We start from the raw sequence: 26533 nt of genomic DNA, 5'->3' as shown, positions 1-26533 counted from the left end.
GCGTGTCACCCCCCCATAGGTGTCACCCCCCTACAGCTGTCACCCCCCACGCGTGTCCCACACCCCCCCACGCGTGTCACCGGGGCCCCGCCCACCCCGTGACGTCACCGGGGGGGGGCGTGCCCTATGGGCCGGCCGCTTAAAGGGCGGGGGGGGGGGTGGGGGTGGGGGGCGGCCCCCAAGCGCCGCCCCACGCGCGGCCCCTTAAAAAGCGGCGCCCGCCGCCCGCCGAGCCCCGGCCTCAACCCCCGAGCCCCGCAGCCTCCACCCCGGCCATGAGCGGCCTCCTCTCCTTCCTCCTCCTCCTCCTCCTCCTCTTCCTCAGCACCGGCCTCGCCGCGGGGGGGGACCCCCGGGAGGGAGGTGAGCGCGCGGCCCCACGCGGGACGGGGAAGGAGCCGTGGGGGGCGTGGGGACGCCCTCGGCCTCGGTCCCCTTCACCTGTCGCTGCGGTTGCAGGTGTCGCCGAGCCGTCGCGGGTGAGGTTCAGCCTCCGCTCGTCATCGGCGGCCTCCGAGGATGAAGGCTGCGAGCTGGCCGTGGGGCCCGGCGGGAGCCTGGCCGAGTGCGGCTTCAACGCGACGGCCAAGAGCTTCTTCATCATCCACGGCTGGACGGTGAGCGCTGGGGGGAACCTCCGTGGGGTGGCGGAGACCGAGCCTCCGGTAGGGGACGGGGTGGCCCTTTGGGACGGCTGCCACCCCGCTGGGTGCTGCTGCCTCCCAGGAGCCCGGTAACGTGGGGTGGGACGCGCCCGAGCGCTCCGCCAGGTCTCGAAATCCTCCTGCACCTGGCCCCCCCCGTGGCTCTGCGCCTTGCGGGGTGAGCACAAAAATAGCCTTGCCCTGTTTCTTTTCCCCCTGAAATGGGACTAATCCTAGAAAGGTGGCACTCAAGACACGTGCGGCCCCGCAGCCCCAGCCCTGGCTTCTATTCACTCCCCTCAATAAAGCAGCAGAGGGCAGATAAAGCCTACCGAGCTTTCTTCCTCTGCCTTTTCTCGGCCGCTTGAGGACTTTTCGACTCCCGCTTAGTCCCGGGGCAGTGCCAGGACTGGAAAGGGGTGTTGCGATCCATCAGGATTTCTGGAGCTGTCGAGGGAAGCGCGATAAGGTGGCTTTCCCCCTCCCCGCCGTGAGGGTGGCTCCTTACAGGCGGGGTCTGTCACAACCTGTCGGTCTCACGCCGTTAGCGCGCCGCTGAGATGCGCTGGGGTTCGCATCTGGAGCGGGACTCGCGTATCCTGGGCGAAGAACTTGCCTTAATCTGGGTCCCGAGATCCAGAAGCTGAGGCCGGTGTCTCTCCCCCCCCGCCCCCCAGATGAGCGGCATGTTCGAAACGTGGCTGGGCAGCCTGGTGGCGGCCCTGCAGGAGAGGGAGAAGGACGCCAACGTGGTGGTGGTGGACTGGCTCGCGCTCGCCCACCAGCTCTACACGGACGCGGTGAACAACACGCAGCTCGTCGGGAAGAGCATAGCCAGGCTGCTCGACTGGTTACAGGTAACGCGACGGGGGACGGGCGCTGTCGGAACCCTCCGCGAGCGATTCTTGCACAAGGGAGCTGAGCTTACGCCAGCCCCGATGCTCACGGAGCGGGGAAGGAGCTGGTGTAATCCCGACCCCGAGGCGAAGTCGGAGCAACGCCTCGTAGCCGCCTCCCTGCGCGAGGAACCGCTGCGGCGCTTACCTGGGAGATGCTGCTTGGCTCAGCTTGGATTATTTCCCTTTCTCCCTCAGCAGGAGAACCCCCTCTTCAAGCTCGACAACGTCCACCTGATCGGGTACAGCCTGGGCGCCCACGTCGCTGGCTTCGCTGGTAACCACGTCCGGGGGACAATTGGCAGAATTACAGGCAAGTGACCCTGTAGGGACTCTTTTTACCTTTCCCAGAGGTACCGAACTTCCCCGATTTGGCTCATTTCTCGTGTCGTTGCGGTGTTTCGGGCTTGCGGAGTCAGAACCGACAAGCTTCCTACCTGTGGCTGCAGCGTGGGGGCGTGTGTCTCGCTTCACATGCGAAACCGTCTTAATTTTGGTCTGCGGATATCAAGGTCTGGGGGGGGGGGGGGGTGTTATTGAAGAATGTTTCTGAGGATCTTGAACACTTCTCAACTTAAATCTGGGCTCAAAACAAGTCGAGCTCAGGCCCTTGCTATCCAAATCCGAAGCCTTTGAGTGTTACTGTCTCGTTAATCATAGCTCAGACTAACGAGGGTGAGCTCTCTGGGGTGCAGCTTGTCCCGTGGGATGCTTGCTCGAAAAGAAATCAACTCCTCGTTCTGGCAGCATCTTGGACAGGACGCTCCTTCGGCGAGCCCAAAAAGAAGAGCTCCCGGGGAGCAGTATCTGCAGCGGGGCGGGGTCTGTCTGCGGAGCACCTGGCTGGGAGGGCTCCAAGCATCGGGTTCTTGTCGGTTCCGCGTGAAATAACCCGATTTCTTAACCTGGCATCTCGCACGCTGTCTCCAACGCCAGGCTTGGATCCAGCCGGCCCGATGTTTGAAGGAGTGGACCCCAGCAAGCGCCTCTCCCCTGACGATGCCAGCTTTGTGGATGTCCTGCACACCTACACGAGGGAAACGCTAGGTGTTAGCATCGGGATCCAGATGCCCGTTGGCCACGTTGACATCTACCCCAACGGGGGTGACTTCCAGCCCGGCTGTGGATTAAGCGATGTCTTAGGAGCAATTGCCTATGGGAGTAAGTTTCTCATCACTTATTTAACCTCTAGACTGCTCCCAGATAGACTTGGGCTGATGCTCGGGGCTGATTTGGTTTCACAAGAGCAGAGAAAATGCTATTTTTTCCCCTTCTAAACTGTACCCTTGGAAACTAGACCTGCTTTTAGCTCTGAATAACACTCACTAACACCTCATCATAACCTATGGCTGTCCTGTGCTGCCTCTGGAATCCTCTATAAAGCTCTAAGTGACCCGTCCTCTTCAAGAACCTAGCACTAACCCCTTGAATCGCTGCTCTTCCAACAAAAAAGTCCAGTTTGGCCTCATTCATCTCCTGCTGGGCTACAAAAAGGTGTTGCTCGCTGTGTCTTAGCAGCTGCTGGGGTGACAAGTACTTAAACAAAATGTATCCCTTGCCGCTCTGCTCCTCTAGCACTTGGTGAAGTTGTTAAATGTGAGCACGAGCGGTCTGTGCACCTGTTTGTGGACTCCCTCGTGAACCAAGATAAACAAAGCTTCGCGTTTCAATGTACTGATTCCAGTCGCTTCAAGAAGGGAATCTGCCTGAGCTGCCGGAAGAACCGCTGCAGCGGCATTGGCTACAATGCCAGGAGAACGCGGAACAAAAGAAACAGCAAGATGTACTTAAAAACAAGAGCTGACATGCCGTTCAAAGGTACGTCGTCCGCTTTCAAAGAGCGTAACCTGATTGCTAGGTGTGGAAGTGGGGGGGTGCACCTCAAATTCAGTAGATCGATTTGGTTTTGCTCTTAACCTGGCGGCATTATCGTGCTTCTCCCCCCCCCGGCCCCGGGTGAGATCGATGGGGTTCTGGTCAGAAGGACGGATCGCCTTCTTGTACGGCTCACGCACAACCTCGCAAGAGCACTCCAGGTTTGGGGAACCCTCCCCAGGTGTGCCGCTGCTGTTTAAAATCAGCTTTGTAATCAGTGAGAGCTGGAAAAAAATAATCAGCAATTAATCAGTAATGTCTCAGGAAGGGAAGGGTCTAGCTCTTGCCAGCCAGTGCTACTTCATGGAGTAATTCTGAGCAGTATTTTCAACTCACAAAGCTGGTTCAGCGTATGCTCTCCATGTTTCTCTCCAGTCTACCATTACCAGATGAAAATGCACGTCTTCAGCTACAAAAGCTTGGCGGAGGCCGACCCCACTTTCTCCGTCACCCTTCACGGCACCAACGGAGACTCCGAACCCCTCTCCTTAGAGATGTAAGTAAGCTGACCTAACCCGGGACTAGACCAGGTGGCGTTATTCTCTTTTCCTCTGCTAACCCCAGCACTGCAGCTGTGCCTGGCAGCCCCACTTCACCATTCAGGAACTTTTCATCCGCTTGCTTAATTGCGGCGTCTTGCTGAGAAGGTCATTTGTGCCCCGTGCTCTCCGTATCGACCCTTGGGGCTCGGTGGTGAAGTACTTCGCTTTCTCCTTCTACCATCCGGGTAGCCTGAAAGCACTTGCCTCTCTGGAGGTGGTGTTGACCTCCTTTAGCCTCTCCCAGAAGAAGCAAGGCGTGAAATTCACCCTTAAGAAACTCACCCTTAAGCTACGGAAAGCTGGCCGAGCCAAATCCGTGATGCGTTGCAGCTCCCCAAGCTCACTTTCTGTAGTGCAATCAGCAATTAACCAGTGCCAGGTGAATGTGGAGCACTTGATAAGCTGTGGAGGCTCTGTTTACCCTCTTGCAGGGGATGAATAAGCATCTGGCATGCTTCCATGAAGGAGAAATGTTGATTCTCTGCTTGTCTTTCAGGCTGGATCAAATCGGCCTAAATGCTACTAACACCTTCCTGGTCTATACCGAAGAGGACATGGGGGAGCTCTTAAAAATCAAGCTCACCTGGGAGGGCACGTCTCAGTCGTGGTACGATCTGTGGAAAGAGCTGAAGAGTTACTGGTATCGGCCAGCCAAGGTTTCCCAGGAACTGCACATCAGGAGGATACGCGTGAAGTCGGGGGAAACGCAACAGAGGTAAGAGCGCATCGAACACAACTGACTCAAAATGTCAATCGAAAGGAGCAATTTTCAGAATCTAGCAAGAAAAAAAAAAGGTGTTTTTGGAACTTAGCTGGTAGTCTGAACGTCTCACCTTCCTCCTTACCAACCCAAGCACCTTTGAGGTACAGGAGAATGGGTTGCTCCTCGGCATGAGGCCGCCAACTGGACTCCAAGTAAGACAAGTCAACTGCAGATCAGCTCGGAGATGTTCTTTTCCTTGATCTGGATCCTGTAACAGTCTCCCCTGCCTTTGGGGACTGAGTTAGCCTGCTTCAAGATGGTTTAGATAATACCTGAAGGATTAAAATAGTGCCAAATACATACCTGAAACTTAAGCATGGCAATTTAGTACATCCATAACATGCTGATTTGGCACACCAGGAAACCTTCCATCAGCTATTTGACAAGGTAATGATGTATCAAGATGCTCCAGAGAGATGTCAAACCAAACAACTTGCCCTCGAATTAGCTGCAATCCATTAATCCACATTACTCGTGAATCGTGGAGACAACAGGTAACCTTCTCTTGACTTCTGCTTCTTCCTCCCAGGTTTGCTTTCTGCGTAGAGGACTCCCAGCTGACCAGCATATCTCCTGGTAAAGAGCTCTGGTTTGTCAAGTGCGCAGACGATTGGAAAAAAAGGTAGGGAAAAGCAGCTAGGAGAAATCCTGTCTGATGCGTGGGGCTGTGCCGGGATGAGCGGAGCCAATATTTCTCACTTAGCCTCTTTTTCTTTCAAAAGATAAAATCCCGGCCTAAGATTTCCAGGTGCTAGACTCTGGTGTGTGCTTCAGCTGTCACAAGCCAGCTGATACGATCGTCAACTTTTACTCATTTACCTCATTTTAGCACCTACCAAGATCCTCGCAGTAGTGGAGAGCTAATTAGGGGCACCTATTAAGTGCTGCTACCCTGTAAAAGAGGAGAGGAAAGCTAGGGGCGGGGGGGGATTGTCCCAGACATCACCTCTGCCTGACACAAGACCTTGAGCTGCAAAGAAACCTCTTGATTCTGAATTGTGTTTGGGCTTGATACGTGAGCAATGCACAGCTGAGGACTTGTCCTGGTGTTCCACTGCTGGCTCCTAAGGCTTCGTCTCCAGCCTGAACCTGTTCAGGTTCAGGAGCGTGCCAGCTCACCCGTTATCGCAGCACACCCGTCCCGCTTAACCTCTGTGGGACTTTCCAGGCACCCAGGATCAGTCCTCAGAGCACGGCCTGCAGTAAGCCAGCCTCAGCAGTGACAGCTCGATCGCTTCAGAGCGCCTCAAGTCACGTTTTTTGAATGAATTCACCTTCACTTGTCGAGACGATGGTCTCCTTCAGATGAAGCCCAGCCTCTTGGCCTCTACTGAATTTCAATTTCTCAATGTAGAGCTTTGTCCCTTCCGATCTGGGGACGAAGGGCTCGTTAGGGCTAGCAGATCCCGGTGGAAGTGCCTTGCACAACCTTCTTGGGCAGCAAAAATCAGCTGGAAAACACCAGCTGGCACCGTTTCAGGCTTGGCAGAAGCTAGCAGGCTGTTGCTACGTACAGTAGCAAACCGTTCTGTGAATGGAAACCCTGTGTGAGAACTTGTTGCTCTGCCACAAGCCTGGAAAGATCTAAGCAAATACTCCCGCAGGTAAAATAAAAGGCCGGCTTGATACGCTTCTCGGTAACCCCCATAAAAGAGAGCTGCTGGCAGATGTGCTCTTCCTGCTTGCTCGTGGAGTTCAGCATGGGGCAGGGGAGCAGATCTGAGCTTCGGAGCAGTGTGGTTTCCTGGAAGTTATCTTGAGATCGTGAGCAATTACTCGCTCTTCAGCTGTCCGTTCCTGCCAAGCCACTTGGAGCCTGTAATTCCCTACGTGGAGATCCAGCCTGTAAACATCTGTCCACCCCAAGTGGCTCTGAACAGGCAGAGTCTGGAGGCAAGACCTGTAAATACTGCTTGCAACCTCATTATACACAAAACATCTGCTTCAGGCTCCCACTGAATAGCTCCTGGCAGAGGGATTTATTTATTTTTTGATGCCATCAAATGCCAACCCTCCATCTAAACCAATTCTCCCTGTCCCAGAGTTTCTCAGGAATTCTCTGCTATTTCTCTTAGCCTCCAAATTGATTTTTTTTTTCCCCTCTTTCTGCTTTTCCCAGATCTGTCTCAAACTTGCTCTGAAGACTTCCCTGAAGACTTCCAGCGGAGCGACCTAGATGCACGAGGACCACAGCGGTGGGAAGATGCTCTGGCAACAACCTGGCTTGGTAGCACTTAAAGCAAATAGCTTTTTGAGACAAAACCTCTTGAACCGGGTGCAAGAAAACGAAGAGAAATTGATGGACTGTGGTCCTACACCTAGAATAACTAGAACAACATCCTCCCTTCCCCTGGGGAGCCTGGCTTACGCATTTAGCCTTACCTTGACCTGTTAGATGCTGTGTTTCCTGCCTGCTCCCACTAACCAGAGCTACAGATGAGATCTCTGGAGACCTCAGCGATGATCTTCTGGTCTGTCTGCCGGGGGAGCTGAGAAGATAACCGTGCTCACCGCTCAGCGGGCTGCTGGTAACAGAGCTGCCAAGAACAAGTTAGCGTCTAGCGGAGGCGTTGCTGCAAATCCTATAGCACTGGGGGCCGGGGGAGGATGAGACTGGCGCACACCGAGCGTGTGGAGCTCTTTAGGGGAGGGGTGGGAATAAGCACGACGCCACTTCGCCTTGTCCTGTGACTTCACCTTGTCCCGTGCCTTGAAAATCCGTTCCGTGTCTGGCTGGGGGGGGGAGATGTGTACCTGTCGCCTCGTGTGAAGGCAGCGCTCCGTCCTCTCCCTGTAGCCAGAGCCAAACACGAGGGAGAAGGCTTCTGGTGGTGCTGGCAGCTGCTCCCCTTGCTCCCCAGCAAGGCTGTGAGGTCCCGCGTGTTCACCTCTTCGCAAGAGGCAAACGGCAGCTGCCCTTCTACCGACTGGAGCAGAGGAGGAAGGTAACAAACTGTGTACCCTTCCAGGAGAGCTTTGCACCACTCCTCGTAACTACTGAGACCGCGTTCATCCCTGCTCCGTTGCTGCTGGAGTTCCAGTGCGTAATCAAGACCTGATTTCCTAATTAAGACCTGATTTTTATGCGAAGCACTTAACTGAGCCAGCCAGACAACAGCCTGCCTTCCTCGCCACAACGCCCCGCTTGGATTCCCAGCTGCCAGATGAGCTGGGCTTTGCTCTGAGTTGGCCAGCCCACAGCCGTCCTGTTTGCTACAGCACCTCCTCAGAGGTGAACTATTTATTTATTACTTTTAATTTCCGGAAGGAGACTCGGCGTAACAGCTCTCCAACTATCGGCGTGCAGAAAGGCAGTCTTCAGAGGGTGTTGCCACGTGGTGCACTGAGTCCCGAAGACCGAGCAAGCCCTTTGAGGCCCGCAGTTCTCAGAGTTTTTGTCGTAGAGCTTCAATCCAACCAAAGCAAGCACATTTGGAGGTCTCCTTTTTTTTTTTTCCCTTTCTCCACGGTTTTATGCAAAGGCTTCGGTAATTGAAGCCTTTGGTAAGTAGCTGAGGCTTGTCGCCGTGCCATCCTGAGAGTGGTTTCAAAGCCCTGTTTGTATATCGTGGTTTTTGTACGACTTAAAAGCCTTATTTATTTCTCCTACTGTACATATGTAAAGTTTTAAAGATTTTTGGTTCTGAGCAACACTTTTTATAAGCCTTAAGACAAAAAACAATAAAGAGTAAAGATCCTTGAAGTCTCACTGTTAATCGATCCCAGCCTTTTCCCAATACCAGCCTCTGTCTACATTTTCTGTCTCCTGCCTCCAGCAACTCCCAGAGGCCAGGAGGAGAAGGCAGGGCAGCAGCCAGGTGGATGCAGTCTACACCTGCCCTCGTTAAATCAGTGCCTGCCTTCCCTGGTCAGCCTATCACTGAGTACATTCAAGAAACCTGACCCAAAACTTGATTTTCCCAGCTTTTCTCCCACCACCAGCAGCCACCCTCGTGCTCAAGGAAGCCTCTCCTTGTGCTCTGCCTAACCCCAACCCAAGCCGCCGGTGCAAATCCAGCAGCAGCAGGATTTTGCCAAGTAAATAGCCCCGAGCTGGGGGAGATTTACATGAAATTACTTGGTTAACCTTTTCCCAGGAAGAGTGAAAGTAAGGGCTGCAAGGAAGAACTGCAGCTTCCTAGATTTGGGAGAGCAGGGGGAACAGGCGACCCGCTTGATGGGCTCCAAAGTTATTCTGCTCCCCAGATACGGAGCTTTTCCTACTGGGTTTGTGTGTAAAGGGGTTGGAGGGGCATCGAGAGCAGGATGAGACGCTGTTCAAAATGCACAGCAGCTCGTTTTGCTGTGAGATCCCTTCCTGGAGCAGGCGCAGGCACTGCCACCCCAGCACTCCTGCGAGGGATGCTCTCCCAGCTGGGTCGGAGAAGCAGGGGGCCCAGACGAGTTTCCCCAGTTACAAATTCCACTAATTAAATTTAAAAAAATACTGAAAAAGCAAAGAGAAGGGCCGTGTGTCCGAACTCTAATAAATATGAGGTGGGCACAGCAGGCAGGGCTGAAGCTGGGGGCTGAGCCCAGCACAGGGCTGGGGGCTGTGCTCGACGTAGCTCCCCCTCCCCCTGTTTTTCTTGTTGGCATCGCTTTGTCACAGCCCCTCCATTCAGCCCCGCCAGCCGGGTTCCCCCGAAGGTCAGCTTGCGTCTCCGGAGGAACAACGCGCCCCGCACGGGGAATGCTTTACAACCGTCCCACCGCACCACCCCAGCTCCGGCGAGCGGCCACGGTCGGGCACTATTCCCCCAGAAACACCCGAGCAGCTTTGTTTTTTTAAGGTGAGTTGAACAAAAAGCCTACCTTCTCCACCTCTTCCCTGTGGAACAAGGCTCGGGAGGTACCGGCTGCCTCCCGCAGGGAGTTTCCGAGCTACAAGAGTTGGGACAGAATAAATTCAATGCAGCAGCTGTGCTGGGGAAGAGGAAGACCTGGCAGCCCTTTCAGAACAAGAACAGCACGTTCTTCGCTGCCTTCCCATCCTACGACAACCAGGCAGCCCCACACCAGCAGGTAAAGCTTCCCCGGGGCAACCTCCCCAAAAGACGACCGCGACCATCCAAGAAACCCAAGACCCCGCTCCTCCGACAGCAGTAACGAGTTGTAATTTTATGCCTGCTCGGATGCTGACATTCCAACATAAATTATAGAGCTCGTTGACTTCCCAGCCGAAGCGCAAGCATTCAGAATCTCTTCCTTCTGATTTGACTCGTAATAAGAGTGAAAAACAAGGAAAAGGGCCCAATAAAGTCAGGATTTTCGGGGCATGCTGTTTCACTTCTCCTAGCCAGCTGTCCTAATTAATGCAAGCAGGCAAAGCAGTTCAGCCGAAGCAACAAATGACACAAGGCTTGGATGAAACCTTCAGGCAAAGCTGGTTGATTCTCTGCTCCTTTCCATATGTCTTCCCCTATCCCCTTTTTGGCTGGAAACAGATGTTTCCTACCAGCTTAGCAAGAAAAAGGCCACTTCAGCTTAGCTGGAGCCACACTGAAATAATCCTCCTATGCCATAAAATCTGCAGCTGTTAATGAGAAGGAGATCCTCACTCTGCACATCTTCGTGAAATAGCCAGATCTCTCAATTCGTTGACTAAACCGTCAAGAAACCCCCCCAGGAAGGATGGATTGTGCATTATTCACCCAGCACAACGGAGGGAATTTCCAACCATCGATCTCAAAACAGCGCTTGGGTAATAATGCTTCAGATTTCCCTCTAAATTTCAGAGCCATGGAGCTGGCTGGCTTACAGATGAGTAAGGTTATTCAGAAAACTTGGTTTTCCTTAAAGAGAGTTTATCAGCCTTGACTTTATTGTCAAGGAATGTGAATCCGCGTCGGGAAAAGTCCCAAAGGAACGAACCTGCCTCACTAAGGATATCGTCAAGCAGTTCTTATGCACAGAAAAAGACTTGAAGGGGTGGGTTTTTTGCTTACTGAAGCTTTCTTCTGCTCATTCAGCCTGGTCTAATAGGGTCCTCAACCCTGTTCCTCTTCTGCTCAAGGTCACCCACCGGGGCACCGCTCGATGGGACACGCACGAGTCCCAGGGTTGGGATGGGAGGGCCCAGCTGGGTTCCCTCTGAAACCCCCAGGAGTTTTTCCTTGAGCTTCCGCAGGGTTTCGGTGGTTTTAACCCACGGAGAGACGCTGGTCTGGGAAGGGGACAGAAGCTGATCTGGTACCGAGATGCCTGCACGAAGAACGCGCTCAGCACACTGCAAGACTGCTTGCAAAAGGTGTAAGTTTAGAAAATAAAAAAAAAGAAAAAATTAAACTTTATATATATATATTTTTCCTGTTTCTTCTTCCCGTCATCCTCAGCAACTGGCCTAAATTCCTGTCTGAGCTCCAAGCCACACAGTGCCTCCAAGCCAGCTCCAGTAACAACATCAAAGTGCTGACCTACCCTGGTTTTGCATTCTGTCCAGCAGCTACTTACCAGGGCGCGATGAACTTTGTATCTCATGCATCTTCTCAAAACGGAGCCAAACGAAGATTTTTTTCAGTTTCATCCAGGGCACTCGGATAACTTTTGCTGCTCTTGCGGGATTTTAGCGCTCCTCGGAGTTGTTTCCTCTTCCCCACTGGAAGACCATGAGAAACGAGCGGGGAAAACTTGCCAACTGTGTGGGAGAAGCAAGGGGACTGATGGTATAAGTGGAATGCTGTCAGATGAGCAAGGAAGAAACCTACCTATTTTCTTCTAGTCCCCTTACAAGTCACTAAGTTTGCACGTGAGGGGACACCAAATATGCTTGTGATACTTAAATAAACCATAACTCCTTAAGATAATGATTTCCCATACTGGAAATAAATGGGACAGGAGAAAGAACCCAGGAATTTTTTTCCCCCACTCTTCCACTTATACCAAAATATTCAAAAATATTTTAATGAATGTTAATTCCCATCTCATCCTGTACAGACAACTGGAGCCAAAGCCAAGCTCTGCTGTTCATCATTAGTTTCTAAAAAGAAACATAAAAAGACAGCTATTTTAGTTAATTCTGCTTAATTAAACTCCTCTTATCTGGAGAGGCAACCTACATCTGTGTTTCTGCAGCTGCTCCTCCTGCTGCCAGGCATCTGGGGGAGGAGAGGGTTCAGGTCCCCTCTGGACGAGCCTCAGCTCTGCCGATCCCGCTGCTCCTCCCCAGTACTTCTCTGGGGGCGCTGAGCTCTGTGGGGTGCACACAGGTCCTCACCGCCTCCCCAAAGCCATCTGTTTTCCCACCAAATCCCACCCACGACTGCTGCTTCCCCCCAGTAGGTCCACACCGGTTTCCTCCTCGCTTTTTGGGCCAAGCTTTAAAGCAGCAGCCCCTTAAACACCTACGTGGGGAGAAATAGCGAGCCTGTGGCCAGCCAACAACCTGAGCCCCTCCTCATCTTCTTCTCAGGTGCTCACGTTCCTAAACACAACTCCTGGAAGATTTTGAGTCCTCTCCCCCTCCTTAGCAGAGGAACTGTCGGGTGTAGAAGAGCCCCCAAGCTTTGAGGCACCTGAGGATGAGTTGTTCCCAGCCCAGAGCAGAATAATTTAGGTTGCAGAAGACCCTCGACATCATCAAATCCAACCATCAAAAAAAAAATAATCCTATATATGGCCCCAGTAACAGCTGGAACAAGGTTGACGACACTGCTTTAGGACAGCGTGTCCACAGGCTCCCGTGTCCCTACATCTCCAGAGCCACCCACCAAAGCAGCCAAGGTCAGGGAAGTGTTTTTACGAGGTTTGTCCTTATTTACAAGGTTTGTCGTTAAACAGCGCCTGAGTGCAGCTTGCTCTGGGGTCAGGCCACCCTCCGGAGGAGACTGAACATCAGTCCTGCTGAATATCAACTCCCTCCTTGCTGAGGATGCCGTAGGAGCCAAGCGAAGGCCCTTATGGACTCCATCCCCAATAGCTTACGCGTGCTTCACGTGTTCCTAAGCTGTCACCAGCAGGTGACCGTATCCTCACCTGAATTTAAGGGAGATGCGGGAATTTGAAGTGAAGGCCTGGGTCCTTCCTCAGCCATGATTAAGGGCATCGAGAGCGGTTGTACGACAGCAGGGCCGCGCTCCCTGCTCGCTCCAGCCATTCGTTTTTTCAACCAGGATAAAGCAACCCGCAGCTCTTGCTTTGCACCAGCTCCAGACCTGCACGGGAGAATTTAAATAACTGCTCAGTGTCAGGGGTGAATTTACACCTTGAGAGACGGGCGCACGAGCAAGCTTGCTTGTTTGTAAACCGAGGATGATTTATCCCTCTCGATTCAGTATCTTTCAGGGAGGCACGGTATGTCAGCTCCATTCAGCAGCCCGCTTCTTTATTATTTTACTCCCGCATAATCGGCGCTCTGAACAAAGATGCACATTGTTCCAGTCCCTGGCTCACAAACAGAAACTGTTGCTCAAATTCCTGCTGCGTTGTTTTCCTCCCGTTTTGCTGAATCAGCTGTTGACTTTCATGAAAAAGCTTTATTAAGAAAAAAAAAAAAAAAAGTGAAATCTGTTTTTCTAATTCCACCTCCCTAAGTAGCTTCAGCAGCGTTTCGTAGCTCCAGCAAGCCAGGATGCTCTTTGTGCCAGGTTGCCCAGACTGCTCTGCCCCAGACATCCCATCCCAAAGCTCCAAGAAATAAAGCAAAGGATGTGGACTGGGCTTGGGCACATATTAATACAGCTTTTCCATCCTGCTTTTTTTTGGGGAAAAAAGAGTTTTTAAGATTGTGCACAGCAGGTTGCAGATTTTAGGAGCTGTTGGGGTGAATCGTGCTTGGAACGGGTCTTCCACCCCTGTTAGACTCGGGATGGCCTCCCCGGTCATTGCAATTAGGGCTGACCTATTGCAAAATGCACTCCAAGCATCTCCCTCCTGGTTCCTGGACTCCTGGTGACTCTCCAGAGTCCCCGGAGGTTACGCTGAAGCAATCGCAGATGGAATATTTTGACTGGCTGGCTGACCACAAGAAGGGTCTCTGGTTGTAACACAGAACAGCAGAAGTAGATCCAAGGTTGGTCATCAACAACGATACTTTGAGGACAACCTTAAGGTCACAGGCTAGCCCAGACATACCAAATATACTCCAAACCCCTCAGCAAGCTGCTGAAACCAGACTCTGAGGTCGCTTGTCTCTGTTCCTCTAGAATGCTTGAAGCCTACCCAATTATTCGGGCCTTGAGCCCACAGATTCCTCCACTATCAGAACCCCATTCTCACCTACAGGCCCCAGCTACAGGTGAAACTGCTCCAGGTTTGGACATCAGCTGCTTATCGAAGCTTGGGAGGTGGGAAACGATCGATGTCACCAGCAACCCAGCCGGGTTGAAGGTGATTTTCAAGGACAAATCTGTTTAAAGACAAACATTTATGCTGGCTGCATCTCCAGCTTGTGGTTTCCCTCTTTGATTTGTGTTGCAGATGCGCAGCAAACGCAGGACAGTGTTGCAGAGCCACGCGGACGTTACCAGGGGACATCTTAGGACATGCCAAGTGTGCCCCCAGTTAGCCATGTGGCAATCCCGTACGCAGCTGTGTGCAAGCACAGGTTAGAATAAACAGCAAGACCCAGCCTGAATCCCACGCGTGATGTCAAAGACCAACATTGACCAAAGGAGAAAAGAAAAGCCAAGCTTCTTTGGCAGCTACAGCCTTTTCCACTGTGGGACGTTATCAGAGCTCCTACCTGCAGGAGAAATAGTTCCTGATGTTGGGAATTGATGTCTCAATTCCCTGCCTCCAGGTACAGTCCTGTCCCCAGCAGCTTATTTGCACCCTTGAGGGAACTCACCAGAATGACAGCATTTCTGCTGAGGTCCCTCATTAATCCTGTGAAGCTCCAGGGCAACCTGCCATCAGTTACCGAAGTAAAACCAACTCCACTCATCCACGACCAGACCTCTCAGGTAACAGCTGAAGGACGTATTCCCCAGGCACCTTCAGTCTGGGAGCGTTCAGGTCAGGGTACACCAAACCAGAGGGTCCGTTTGCTGTCAGATCGCAAGCCGAGGTGGTGCCAGACTGCGACTAAGACACAAAAAAGACACAAAAGAACCTGAAAGAAGAGCTTGTGCAGAAAGACCACAGATAAAACACTTTTCCCTGTGACAAGACACCTAGTTTTGTCTGTCTTGGCCCTTTATGGTCCAGTTCAGGGTCCTAAGATAACACATCTGAATTATTTCTTTTTTAATGGCTGTACTTTTAAGGTATTCAGATGCCAAGAGAACGGGTTAGCAGGTGGGACAAGAGCTGGCTTTCCAGAGGTGCTGCCTTCAAAGGATAAACCCAGTCAATTGGAGGATGGGACCCCTGACTGTCGCTTGATTAAGGGCCTTGGCTGACCCTACTTTATACTCATCTGCTGCTCTCATGTCCCTTATTCTTCCATCATCCAGAAAACAGACCTAAGATGGTAATGCTTCCTGCAGAGAAGCCCTCTCCTAAGGCAGAGGAGACCACGCCATTACCTAAATCTGAGGTCCCGGGCCAGTTCTCTGGCACGTTTGCAAGCACTCCCACCAGGCCTCAACGTTTTACGGACTTTGTGGTTGCTGTTTTCGCTCTTGAAGAGACAAGAAACACAGGTTTTGCACAGGAGTTTCTACATACACAGGAATTTTAGCCCACGAGCACCAATTTCTAGATCTGGAGATAAAAATACAACAACGCTCTTCTCAAGTCTACGCTCACCTGCTGCACAGGGTCTGAGCTTCTTGTCAACCCTCCCCGAGCCCCTCTTCCTCACACCTTCAAGCAGAGCTGGCTCAAGCAAACTGAGGGGACACTGGATCAGACCTCAAACTGCCGTAAGCCCTAGGCACCTTTGGTGTGAAATTTGGCAAGTTCAGGTTATTAAAAAGGTGCTTTGAGTGCCAAGAGTCTCACGAGGCAGGGAAGGCCTCCCACCACGAAGGGGTTCTGCTCCCAGCTGGGGATCTCTGTCTACGTGACAGAATATAAACCCAGGGGAGCTTCCCAAACAGCTAACAATTATTTCAAGAGACACCTATTATTGCTTTTTTTGCCCCCTTTTTGGTTATGTTGAGGTTGGCCTTCACTAAAACTCTTAATATATTGTAACGCATTTCTTTTGACATGAGCTTTTCATATTTCCACACAAAACTATTGACCTTCTCACCCTCCAGGTACACTTGGGATTTATCCCACCCCTACAGAGTGTGTGTTTGGACCACCAACATGCTGGGTAGCTCCTGGCAGGAGCAAGGATCCAGCTCCAAGAGGAGCAAGGGTTTCCCTTTGCATAGCAAGGGTCGCAAATGGTGACCGGCCCATGCTGTGTGACCATGGGAAGTATCAAGGAGGGCTTCCCAGAGCCTTTAGACCTCACCTGCAGGTATGGAAATCAGCCCTGGAGAGTAAAAAGAAACACGTTGGGATGAGTTTTGGAGCATATGGCAGCATGGGCCTTGTATTTTCAGCCACCGGCATGTTAGAAGGGGGAGAGGCACTTGTAGGAGATGGAAAAGTTTTGTTGGGCATGAGGAAGGAGAGAAACTTCATTATAATCGCTTGATCTCCCAAAGGAAAGCAGCCCAGGGTACCAAGCCCATCACAGCTTTCCTCTCAGAAGCGTTATCAAATATCAGAAAAAGATTAGAAGATATAGCCCAAACGATGAGGGGGAAGAAGCCTTGCTGAGTACCAGACGACACCAGACATCTGCGCTAGAAGATTGAGATCAAGGCAAAGCTTTGGGGAATACAGAGGTATTTGAAGGTACGTGGCATGGAAAATATGTAATTAAGCTGTGCATTGCTAATGAAAAATGGAAGAAAAGGCTAGGAGTAGGGAAAGAGGGGAGAGGAACAAAAGGACAGAATGAATGTTCTCAGGAAGAACAAAAGAAAAATTGCAAGTTGACTTTTGAAGAATATATACGCAAGTCATAAAGCATCTCCATCCTGTTTTTTTTTTTGTGCTCTGGACAGGTTTTAAAAATAACCAGCATTTACATGCTATGCAAAACTGGAATATCTGAGGACCCGCTGTAGATTTCGAGAGAAGAACAATTATTATCAATAAATAAATCCAACTCCCAGCATGGTCAGTGACAGAAAATAGGACTTCATTTAGTAGTACTCAAAATAACTTCCTAATAAAAAAGGAAGTTTTTCAAAGCACTCCATTTATACCTAGTAAACACAAAGGATGTGCATTAACATGCCCCAGTGAGCCATTTTTGCTCGTGGGCTGTTGCAATAAAACCCAAGGTATCTTTTACATGAAGCCAAATGGAAGAGGTTACTTCAGCAGAATTAATATATAGATTTTTAACCCAGTGCCTCAAGGCCGCAGTAGCATTCTGGGACTTGTTTCTGAAAAAAAAAGTTCTTGTTATTATGTGCTGAAGAAACAATATTCCCACTTACATGCCCTTAAAACTACTTATCTGGTGAACGCAGAAATACAGCTTACAGAAAAAAAAAGGCACCATTTCCCAATCCGAGCTGATTTTTTTCCTTGCTAAGCAACTTATTGTTTGTTTGCTTTGAAAAATATGATAAGATAAAGGTTTGTGTTTTCTTTCTATGCATTTTAAGTCAAGAACAGTTTGCTCTCCGTGGTCAAGCTTTTCCTTGCGTGATGATAAACCCACCTGATCCTGACTGGATTACGGGCAATACGGTTCCGTCCACTTCAGCCCGATGGCTCAAGAATGCATATATCAGGGAATTATTCGCACTGATTGACCCCCATAAAGAAATAAAAAGAATCATTTCCTGCGGTTAGCTGTGCCAAGAGTTAAACACCTGATGACTTTTTTTTTTTTAACTCTCTGCAACTCAGCCGCCAGTGGTAAACGTGTGTCCCTTTTTTAAAATAGTTATTTACCAATTAGGACTTTGGGAATTATTCTCTTGGGAAAATAGTCATTTACACAGTGAAGACACCACGTAATCTTCTTGCCGATCCCAGAAGTAGACAAGCTCTTCAAACACACCATAATTAAAAGTTTTCCCCAACCCTTTCCCATTTTCTCAGCCCAACTCGACTGTTGTTCGCTCTCATGCACCTTGCCTAAATTGTCAACATCCTGTAGTGTATATCAGGTTGGTGGAGCTGAAACGTTGGTCTGGCTATCGCTATACACAGCAGTAAAAGTGGTAACTCCTCCAGAGTTTCTACATCAAGTTCTTTATCTTGTTTTCCCCCCCAAAAAAAAAAACACAACACACCAACCAAGCAACAAACCAACAACAAAAAAAACCACCACAGTCTACTCTTCTGCTCTTCTTACACCAAAGGTTTAGATCTAACTTAAATCTCGTCAAATCATCATTGCTATCTGGTAAAAGAGAGAAGAAATTGTGAAAAAAATATCACGTTATAGCATCCGAGTCTTATTTGCTACCAAGGAGAACAAGATAACGTACGTTTTTCTTTGTTTCTCATAAACCCTTTTTTTTTCATACCGGGTTTCCAGAGCCTGGTTCTGTACACGGTGTTTTTCTTGACTGGGTTGAAGGATAATCCAGTTCTCTCTCATCTGGAAACACTGTACAAAAACCCACTCGGCATTTATGGAATACCTTTAATCTTAGCTGAAGTGTTTGTGGACCACGAGTCTAATTCCACTTTCAGCTGCATCCCCTGCAAGCCTGTGCTGGTTGGGAGAGAGAAAGGAATTAAAGGATGGCCAAAAAAAATCACTGCAATGTGCGCAACGGCAAAATACAAATTAACTCCGTATGAAGCCCATTTGGCTCTGGCAGGGCCTACTTGTTTTCTCTCTGGTTTTCTTTCTTCCTGGCTATTCCTGCTGCTCAGCATCAAGAGAAGATAAAGGGAAGGCTGTAGATCACCTCGCCAAATAAAACAGAGTATTAGTCAATTGGTGTGGGAAAGATAATAGATCTTGGAGGCCTCAAAATTGAGCGAAATCCCATTTTGCCAGGTGCTGTACAGGTATCCACTAAATAATAACCTCCCCCAGGGATCACATTGCATAAAGCAGCAATATGAAACGTGTAAAGAGAAATAAAGGCACAGAAAAAACGAGGCAAATCATCCAGATCGCAAAACCCATCAAGATCTCCTGCTGAGAACCTACATAGGCCACACAGGTTAAATGACCTCATGGGGCAGTGCTGCTTCCTTCCCACGTCCTCCAGGCAGTCTCAAGAGCTCAAGGTCTGCCAGCAAGCATGGCCTTAAGAGAACGACCACCCCAAATAACACACAATGGTCCTGTAAACCCTAAAGCCTTTTTGAAAAATACAGAAAACCTTTCATTTGGAAGGACTGGGTCAACCATGGCATTCATTAATGGGTATCAGGAGAAGCTCATTTGCCAGGAGTTTTCCCCAAACCTCTCCAGGTTCTGGAAGACAGAAGTTGGGCATGCTCAGGGATTCCTGTCTTAAAAGTCTGACATCTTCCCCGACCCAACTGTTTTCTCTGCCCAGATCTATCACGCAGAGTCTTTTCGGAACCATCCAGAGCTGTGGGATTTGCTGAAGCTTGAAACACCTCGGGCTCGTGACAAGAACAGCGCTGGGTGCAAAGCTCCAGGACGCGATAAATCCCCGCTCAGGACACGGGGTGGGCAGCGGTGCAGAGCTTCGTGATCTCAGGGTCCTTTTTGGCTGCTCCCAGCCCCAGAGTAAGCGAGGCAGACCATACAGAGGGGCGATTTTGTTTGGAGGGCTTAGCCCAGACGCTGCCAGGTGGAAGCCAGCCAAGATGCAGCAGACCGTGACGGACAGACCCGCACCATCCAGACAGCAGCAGGCACCAGAGGGGAGAATTCGGCCAAGAAGGGCAAAACACACACGTCCACAGAGCCACTTACACACGGGCCCATTTCGGTAGGGGGTCAAGTCTAATTAGGTACTTTATTACTCATTTAAGACTTGTCTGGCTTTCAGGGCTGGAAGAATGGTGGTGTGCACACGTGAATCCGTGCCTCCACCGGGGACGAACGGTGATTTGCATTTGAAGCGAGTCACTGATCCCATTCCCAGGCGGTTTACTTGACGCATGGCTTAGCAGGAGGGGTGGTTTAATTTTATTTACCCTGGGACTTGGCACAAGCCGATGGCTCCGCGTTCACCAGCGGCTCCGAGGACATCAGCCCCGGCAGCCACCACTCATTTTCAAAGACCACATAGAAAGACTGCTGGCTCGCAAGGGAATGAAGGACTGTGCACCTCCAGAGCCAGGTCATCATCTCTAAAACTGATGAGCCGGGTTGTTCCGGCGTTCTGGGTAGAAGTGACGACGTCGTCCTTGTTAATCGTTTTTAGGAGAACACTGTCAAAAGTAAATATGCTGTTTATACGGGAACTTGTTCGTTATGCAAGCGAAGTGTTCTCATACAGAAGAAGCCAGAACTTCCCTGGCTCTTGGGTTGCTGGAAGAGGAAGATTGTGTGACATGTCACTGGAGGATCAGTTTTTCCCCTTAATCGACTGAACGTCACCAGGTCTGACTCTGATTTTTCCACTTTAGTTAAGGGCCCTTTGTCCAAAACACAGAACCCCAGTTTCTCAACTTCCGTGCGGTCACCCCATGCATAATTAAGACAGAAAGCTTAATGCAAAAGGAAAGAAGTTCTTAGAGATATTTGGCAAAATGCCACTTCAACCAATAGTTAAATTGAACCTGAGCAGCTCGTTGAGCAAGGACTGGTGGCCCCAGTCACTTAGCGATGGTAAGAAAGAGCAAGGCTTGGGGAAAGGGAGGTAGAATACATGAGACAAAGTCAAAAACTGTAAAAATCAGGGCTGAATCCTGCCAAAAAGGTAACCAAGAAAGGCTAGAATGGGTATAATCATCCAAAAACTAAGCACAGTAGGAAGCAAGCATGTGGTAGAAGTCAGGGTGGTTTGAGTCTGGGTTCAGAAACACAACCAGCCTCAGCCAGCTGAGGCCTGTTGTGAAACGGGACAATTTCAAGCAGTCCCAAAGAGACACGTCCCAGAGGTTACCAGAAATGCGAGGCTGACCAAGGACAACAGCACAGGCTGGATGGGGACGACGTGCATGAAAAACCTCAACAATAACAGGGAATGTAGCAAGGGAGTGAGTCAAAGGGCTTCAAAACAAAGCATCGCCAGGTTCCTAAATATAGTTAAGTCGTCTTGGATCGAACTTCCACCAGTCTCCCACATGATGGAAAGAAGTCAAGAACAGTCAAAGAGCTGAGGTCAGTTTGACAGGATGCGACGCTCAATACGGGGAGATATAAAACAGCTGTTTCAGGTGACAAATGACAGCAATAATAGATGCTGGGGGAGAATCAGTGATTCATCGGATGCCCAGACACACAGAAAAGTGAACGCTGACATCAAAGTCAGCCGCAAAGAAAGTTCAGACACCAAATTAAGGCCCTAGATCTTGAAAGGAATACCAAAATGCCAAGGGGTGCATAAGAACTGGCTCGCAAGGATCAAAATCTGACTTCTGAACATCTGTTCCAATGTGCAGGGCTCAGGCAGCTGAAAATCCAGCCCTGGCCTCTTCGGGGCTGCTGCTGTGTCACAGGAGGAAGGGCTTTTCCTCCCCCACGTGCAAATAATGTAGGCAGAAACCTGATACAGCCAGTCCCGGAGCCTTGCCAGCAGCACACTGATGCACAGAGACCACTCTCCCGAGCTTCAATTAAGTAAACAAAAGCTCTGCTTGTAGACTTCCTACCTGAAACGTTTGTTTGGCATATTATCAGTTACACATGTTTAGGGAAGTCTGCTTGTTTAATATCCATCTGTTCCTTCTGGTGTAGAAACAGAGATTTCCCAAATCTAGCTGCATCTCTCAGGTGAGCACTGCACTTGTTGGGACAATATTTTGGGAGACGTAATCCTGCAGCAGCTTAAAGCCTGGCCAGATCAGGACCTTTTTCAGATGGTGCAGCACCCAGTTCTGCACCTGGTACATTCTAAAAGGAGCTGCTTCGGTTTATCCAGCTGCCCAAACGCAGTTTTGAGCTTTTTCCTCAATCTGGCCCTCACCGTATATCCTGACCTTTTGAAAAATCTTGCCTGAATGCTTGGAAACACACCCCGGAGCGACTGCATCGTAAGGTTTGGATCAGCATCTGAGAGCCTGAATGCTTTAAATGTCAGGAACCTGCAAAACTGGGCAGGAGAACTGCCTCACTCCCAGCATTACTGGTATTCTCTGATTTTGCTTGGAACGCCCCAGTGCTGCAAAATACACTCTCAGTAGATTTTCAGGGGTTTAGCAAACACTACTCTGGATATTCATATCTCCACCTATTAACGTAAGCGTTATGCAGCCCGTGAACTGCTGTTTCACTCACAGGTCAGCTTAAGGGCTCGCTGGGCTTAACTGGGCTCTGCTCAAGTCCGGCGGCACCACCCCAAAAGATCTGTTATCCAGAATCCGTGCTCGGGACTCAGGTTACGCCAGGCTCCAGGGAATTAGTGGTTGGAGCTGGCCTTTTCATCCGGCCACTTCTGTGGTTTAAGCACCTGCGATCTGGGTATTCGGAAAGTCCTGGAGAAAAATGTAATGGGGGCTGGAGAGATAAAGGGAAACAATCAAGATATTAAACATAGGACTTCTGTCGTATGGCAGACTTGTCCAGCAAGACTCTGAGCACCGTGTCTTCTACAGGTGCTAACAAAGACCACTCTACCCCAAGGAAAGGAGTTTTGAACACCTAGAAACATAGTCAAGAGATTCCTCCTTTCCTGCCAAAAATGTTATTTGCTCTTGTTTAAAGCACACCCACACGAAACACATAAACACTAACTTCTGTTTACGGGAAACCTACAGAAACTTGCTGCACCAAGAACAACCACCACCAATCCTTCTCTCCATCAGGTGGCCCTCCCAGATGTCTCTGCCCAGTGGGCGTTCATCGGCTTCTCCTGGTGTTTCTGGGACTGCTCCAGGTAATTTTGAGTCAAGTTAACCAGGCGGCTCTGCTTTACCCCGCTTGGCTGCCTTGGCTTTTGTGGAGTGTTTTAGGGATTGCATAAATGACCAGACAGACCTAAATTCCCCCTGAATATATAATTGTTAAGGAGCATCTGTGTTTATGTCATGACAAACCTTCCCTGCTAGGAGCCTATTTATCTGGCCACGGAGCTTGTGTATATATTTTTCTCCTTCTTCTTCAACTCTCAACGGAGAATCCCTGTCAAAACCTCTGAATGTTCTTGGAAAGTTTAAAATTAGATCAGATCTCCTTGGGTGGCTCTTAATTCTACAGTGGATCAAATCCAAGCGTGAGGCCGAACTGCAAACAGTTCGGAGGCTGCTCTGGAAGGCTCCATCGAGTCAGCCTTGTACCAGGGCCAGGGCCTTGCTTCTGCCCAGACTGTAACTCCCAGAAATGTGTTAAGACCGGGATCAAAGAAGAGAAGAAATGGAGAATCACTGCTGGACTGCTAATCCTCCTCATCCCCAACACACAGTTCCAATTTGAGGCCAACAAGCAGAACACAATAGCTGCGTGAGGGAAGAGTTGGCCCACTCACTGTACACAGGCCTTTCCCTAAGTTTAATCAGACCATTTTAGTCACCTCTGGTACACACAACTTATGCTAAATCTGCGTCTCTAAATCAATCAGTCCTTCAAAGGGAAAGGCTACACCTTCCCACGTGTTTGCACAGCATCGAGGGCAATAAATCTGGTTCTGACAGGGCCTCCAGACAAACGATACCAAAAATAAGTACTCAGTGTCAACGCACAGTAGTTTTCTTGTTCAATACCAGATGAAAATTGGGCTCAGAGCGAGAGGTTCAGCAGGACCTTGGCTTTCCCCAGCCTCAGTCAGTCAAAACCCCTACCTGCTTGGTTTTCAAAACGTATCTGGAAAATACTCCGCATTCCTTTTTTGTACCACATAGCTTCGCTGCCAGATCGCACACACCTACGTTTGGCAGGACTCCCTGACCTCATATATCTATGAGTCAGATTAGATCTCCCACGTATCTTCTGAATTAACGACGCCAATACTCACAGGGTGAAAGGATTCGGTAAGGAACGGCTCCGGGTCCCTCTCTCAGTTCTGAAGTAGTTTCTGATCTTCCCAGGAAAGCCATTTTTCTTCAGGCAAAGCTGCCGTGATTAAACAGAACGAGTCCTGGTTTCCTGCTTCTGCACGAGCACCTGGGCCTACGGTGGAAGTTAGGAGAGTGTGCCAAGGTCTTGGCCCTTCTTATACCCCTATAACATCTTTGCAGGTACCGACGGAGGTAAGAAAGCCACCATTGGCTCTAAGGTGTCAATGCTTCAATGCACCAAGTGCTTTCTGCCTATCAACTGCCAGGAGGAGATGATTAGGCCTCCCCTCCACGCTCTGTGGGTACATCCACCAAGTTTCTGTGGCTGATGGTTGAGCCTTACCCCCCTCAATCCCTACGTGCTGTAGGGAGGCTACAACAGAGCCCTTTCTCTGGGGAACCCAAGGAGCCGTCTCTTCTCGGGGAGGTGTTGCACCTCAAAGCAATCCAGCAAACCAAATTCATCATTTGCCGAGGTGCCAGCCCCACAGCAGTGCCCTGAGACCACCACAGCACGGCGACATCCAGCCAGCAGGCCCAGCTCCCCCTTCCCCAACAAATAACATCCCTGCAGACCCGAGGATCACAGAATCGCAGAATTGTAGGGGTTGGAAGGGACCTCAAGAGATCATCGGGTCTAACCCCCATAATCGGGTCCAACCCCCTGAAGGATGCCACTTCCTTCGACTCACACCATGGGGTTATGCTCTGGTCATGTTTGTCAAGATTTTTTTTTCCCCCTACAGTAAAGACACCCAGAGGCTTTGTTTATTTGTTTAATAATTTGTTTGGCTTTGTCGCAAATAGAAGAAATCGAACTTCAGAAAAAGCACCACGGCAAACTGCAAGACTTGTGAAAGAAACCCGTGACCTGGCAACACTACAGTTCCATACGGGAATTTTGGGGATTTAAGAAATCAGGGCTTCAGAAAACGCACGCACTAAGAAACTCTGGGCTGGAGAGCCAGCTTCAAATCCAACCTGAAGCCAACCAGCTGCGCAGCTATAGTCTTAATCCTATCATCTTGGGCTTTCACCTTCACCCCATAAAAATCCAGAGGAATCAAAAGCAATAGCTTAGCACTGAATGACTCCAACCAAGACTTTCATGGCCAACCTATTCCCTGCACTTAACTGTACAGGCTTACTTAAATTGAAAAAAGAACAAAAAACACAAAACATAAAAGGGTTGAGATTAACTGAACCATGCTCCTCGCAATAGCATTCGATATCTTCTTGAAATATCACTTATTGTTCCGCAAAGCTTAGGGACATGTGGAACATCCAGAGCCATGAAGGGCTTCGGTGCACGTTATTAGCAGTTCTAGAAGAGCAGACCTCCAAGATTATTCAAGTTAGCTAAAGAAAAAAATCAGGCTAGCCCTGCCTTCCTTTGAAATTTCTGGCACTTTTTTTTTTGGTGTTGTGTGGAACATCACAGAAAACAGCAGAATTACTTTTCCTTGAAGTGTTTCAGAGAAGCTATTTCTATTTTCAGCTGTGCTCGGCAAAAAAAAATCTCTCTTCATATTAGGTATTTATCTCTGAGGAAAGACATGACAAAACTCAAGGAATAAATAGCTCAAAATCTTGACCGTGCCTTGCTTACCCCAAGCAATGTGAGTCAACCAGCAGTAAATACACCTTTGAGAAGGTTCTTGTCTGTACTTGCGACTTTGGTTCCCAGTAAGCTTCACACAAATTGAACCCTAACACTTCGTGGCTTTTGCCAAACCTCACTGTTGATATAAACGGCTACGGACCTTCTGAGGTTGGCCACACAGCTCATGCTGGGTTTGAGTTTTCCCCATGACAACTCCTCTGGTCTTACCTACAACCTCAAAGCCTCGGCCTCAGCTTTCCATGGCTACTGTATTGTCTTGGGATGTCAGAAAGGTCTGTGCCTGCTTGAGACTCTCAGCTCCATTTGGACATTCAAAACGAAGATGGCAAAGCTTGGCGCGAGAAAGCGTGCCTCCAACGTAGACACCGACTTTTGGGAAACGTTGGGAAATGTCTGGCTGCACACAAGCCTGTGGGAAAAGAAGAATCGGCCATAAAAGAAAGGAAGGTGCTGCGACTACCTCCAGGAATAAAAGCTTATATATATAGTCAGTATCTACGCCTAAGTAACGGGTGCATCTGCCAAAAAATCAGGTGCAACCGCATGCTTTTGTGCCGTATCAAAGAGATTATGGCAGACATCCCTTGGGTGCCCAAGCTGCCTCTTTTGCATCCACTCTTGCAAGTCTGAGCACACCTATTTGCACTGATAACGCAACGCCACGGCGTATTAATTGCAAACAGGAGGGAGACCGAAATACCAGCTGCTTGCTGCACGCGCCGATGGCCGGCCACCTCCCTGCTGTCAGCAGCTGCTGCCTCTCTTCGTACGGTTGAAAATCCTACGTAAAAGTGCCAGGGCAGGGACTTAGAAAAGCCTTTTCAGAGCAAACGCTCTCCCTGATGTGGGCTGGGAACACCGATGCAAAGCAGGGAAATAGAAACAATAAAATATGTTAATCACACTCTTGCTTACTGGAGAGCAGAGCTGGGCCCCAAGGGGCAGGCGACTTCCCAGCAAGCTTTATTTCTGCAGCACTGCTCCCTTCAGCTCCTAAAATCAGCGGTAGAAACCACTTTTATTACCATTATCTGCATATTCAAGATGTAATTCAACCCAGCCTCAGAGCTGCTCCCACAGCCACCATCCCTCCAGGAAGCCCGGTGCCTCCCGGCGTGAGCCTGTAACTGCTATCTCCCGGCAGGTTGTTTTGTCTAGTCCTGAACACTTCGATTCGGGGAAAATGAAAA

General features: G+C 49.8%; 1 protein-coding gene and 2 long non-coding RNA genes across 4 annotated transcripts; 1 reads left to right on the top strand and 2 right to left on the bottom strand.

The window, feature by feature from the left end:
• The first annotated feature begins 275 nt into the window (after window positions 1-275).
• LIPG (lipase G, endothelial type) lies at window positions 276-8423 on the top strand. Its single transcript, XM_035309786.1, has 10 exons — window positions 276-363; window positions 460-617; window positions 1322-1501; window positions 1742-1853; window positions 2477-2701; window positions 3116-3358; window positions 3791-3911; window positions 4454-4672; window positions 5250-5342; window positions 6840-8423. The coding sequence occupies exons 1-10, from the start codon at window positions 276-278 to the stop codon at window positions 6859-6861; spliced, it is 1461 nt and encodes a 486-aa protein (XP_035165677.1). The 3' UTR covers window positions 6862-8423.
• A 3010-nt stretch (window positions 8424-11433) lies between these two features.
• On the bottom strand, window positions 11434-17884 carry LOC118156464. 2 transcript variants are annotated; one of them, XR_004746280.1, is made up of 6 exons: window positions 17754-17884; window positions 15410-15540; window positions 15187-15320; window positions 13937-14066; window positions 12695-12873; window positions 11434-11699 (listed from the first exon to the last, which is right to left on the bottom strand). It is a non-coding gene; the product is annotated as an uncharacterized LOC118156464 (long non-coding RNA). The 2 variants fall into 2 exon arrangements; XR_004746281.1 differs by having other exon boundaries at window positions 15187-15281.
• Window positions 17885-21140: 3256 nt separating this feature from the next.
• Window positions 21141-25755, bottom strand: LOC118156586. Its single transcript, XR_004746324.1, has 3 exons — window positions 25551-25755; window positions 23677-23831; window positions 21141-22223 (listed from the first exon to the last, which is right to left on the bottom strand). It is a non-coding gene; the product is annotated as an uncharacterized LOC118156586 (long non-coding RNA).
• Window positions 25756-26533: the final 778 nt, after the last annotated feature.

This window comes from Oxyura jamaicensis, chromosome Z (genome assembly GCF_011077185.1).
Source record: "Oxyura jamaicensis isolate SHBP4307 breed ruddy duck chromosome Z, BPBGC_Ojam_1.0, whole genome shotgun sequence".
Classification (NCBI taxonomy): Eukaryota; Metazoa; Chordata; class Aves; order Anseriformes; family Anatidae; genus Oxyura; species Oxyura jamaicensis.
The sequence above is the reverse complement of the archived record's forward strand: the minus strand, read 5'-3'. Positions and strand labels throughout refer to the sequence as shown.

Coding starts and splice junctions, on each gene's coding strand:
- LIPG (XM_035309786.1), top strand. CDS start 276: ATGAGCGGCCTCCTCTCCTTCCTCCTCCTCCTCCTCCTCCTCTTCCTC. Junction 364..459: donor GGGGGACCCCCGGGAGGGAG/GTGAGCGCGCGG, acceptor CTGCGGTTGCAG/GTGTCGCCGAGCCGTCGCGG. Junction 1,854..2,476: donor GACAATTGGCAGAATTACAG/GCAAGTGACCCT, acceptor CTCCAACGCCAG/GCTTGGATCCAGCCGGCCCG.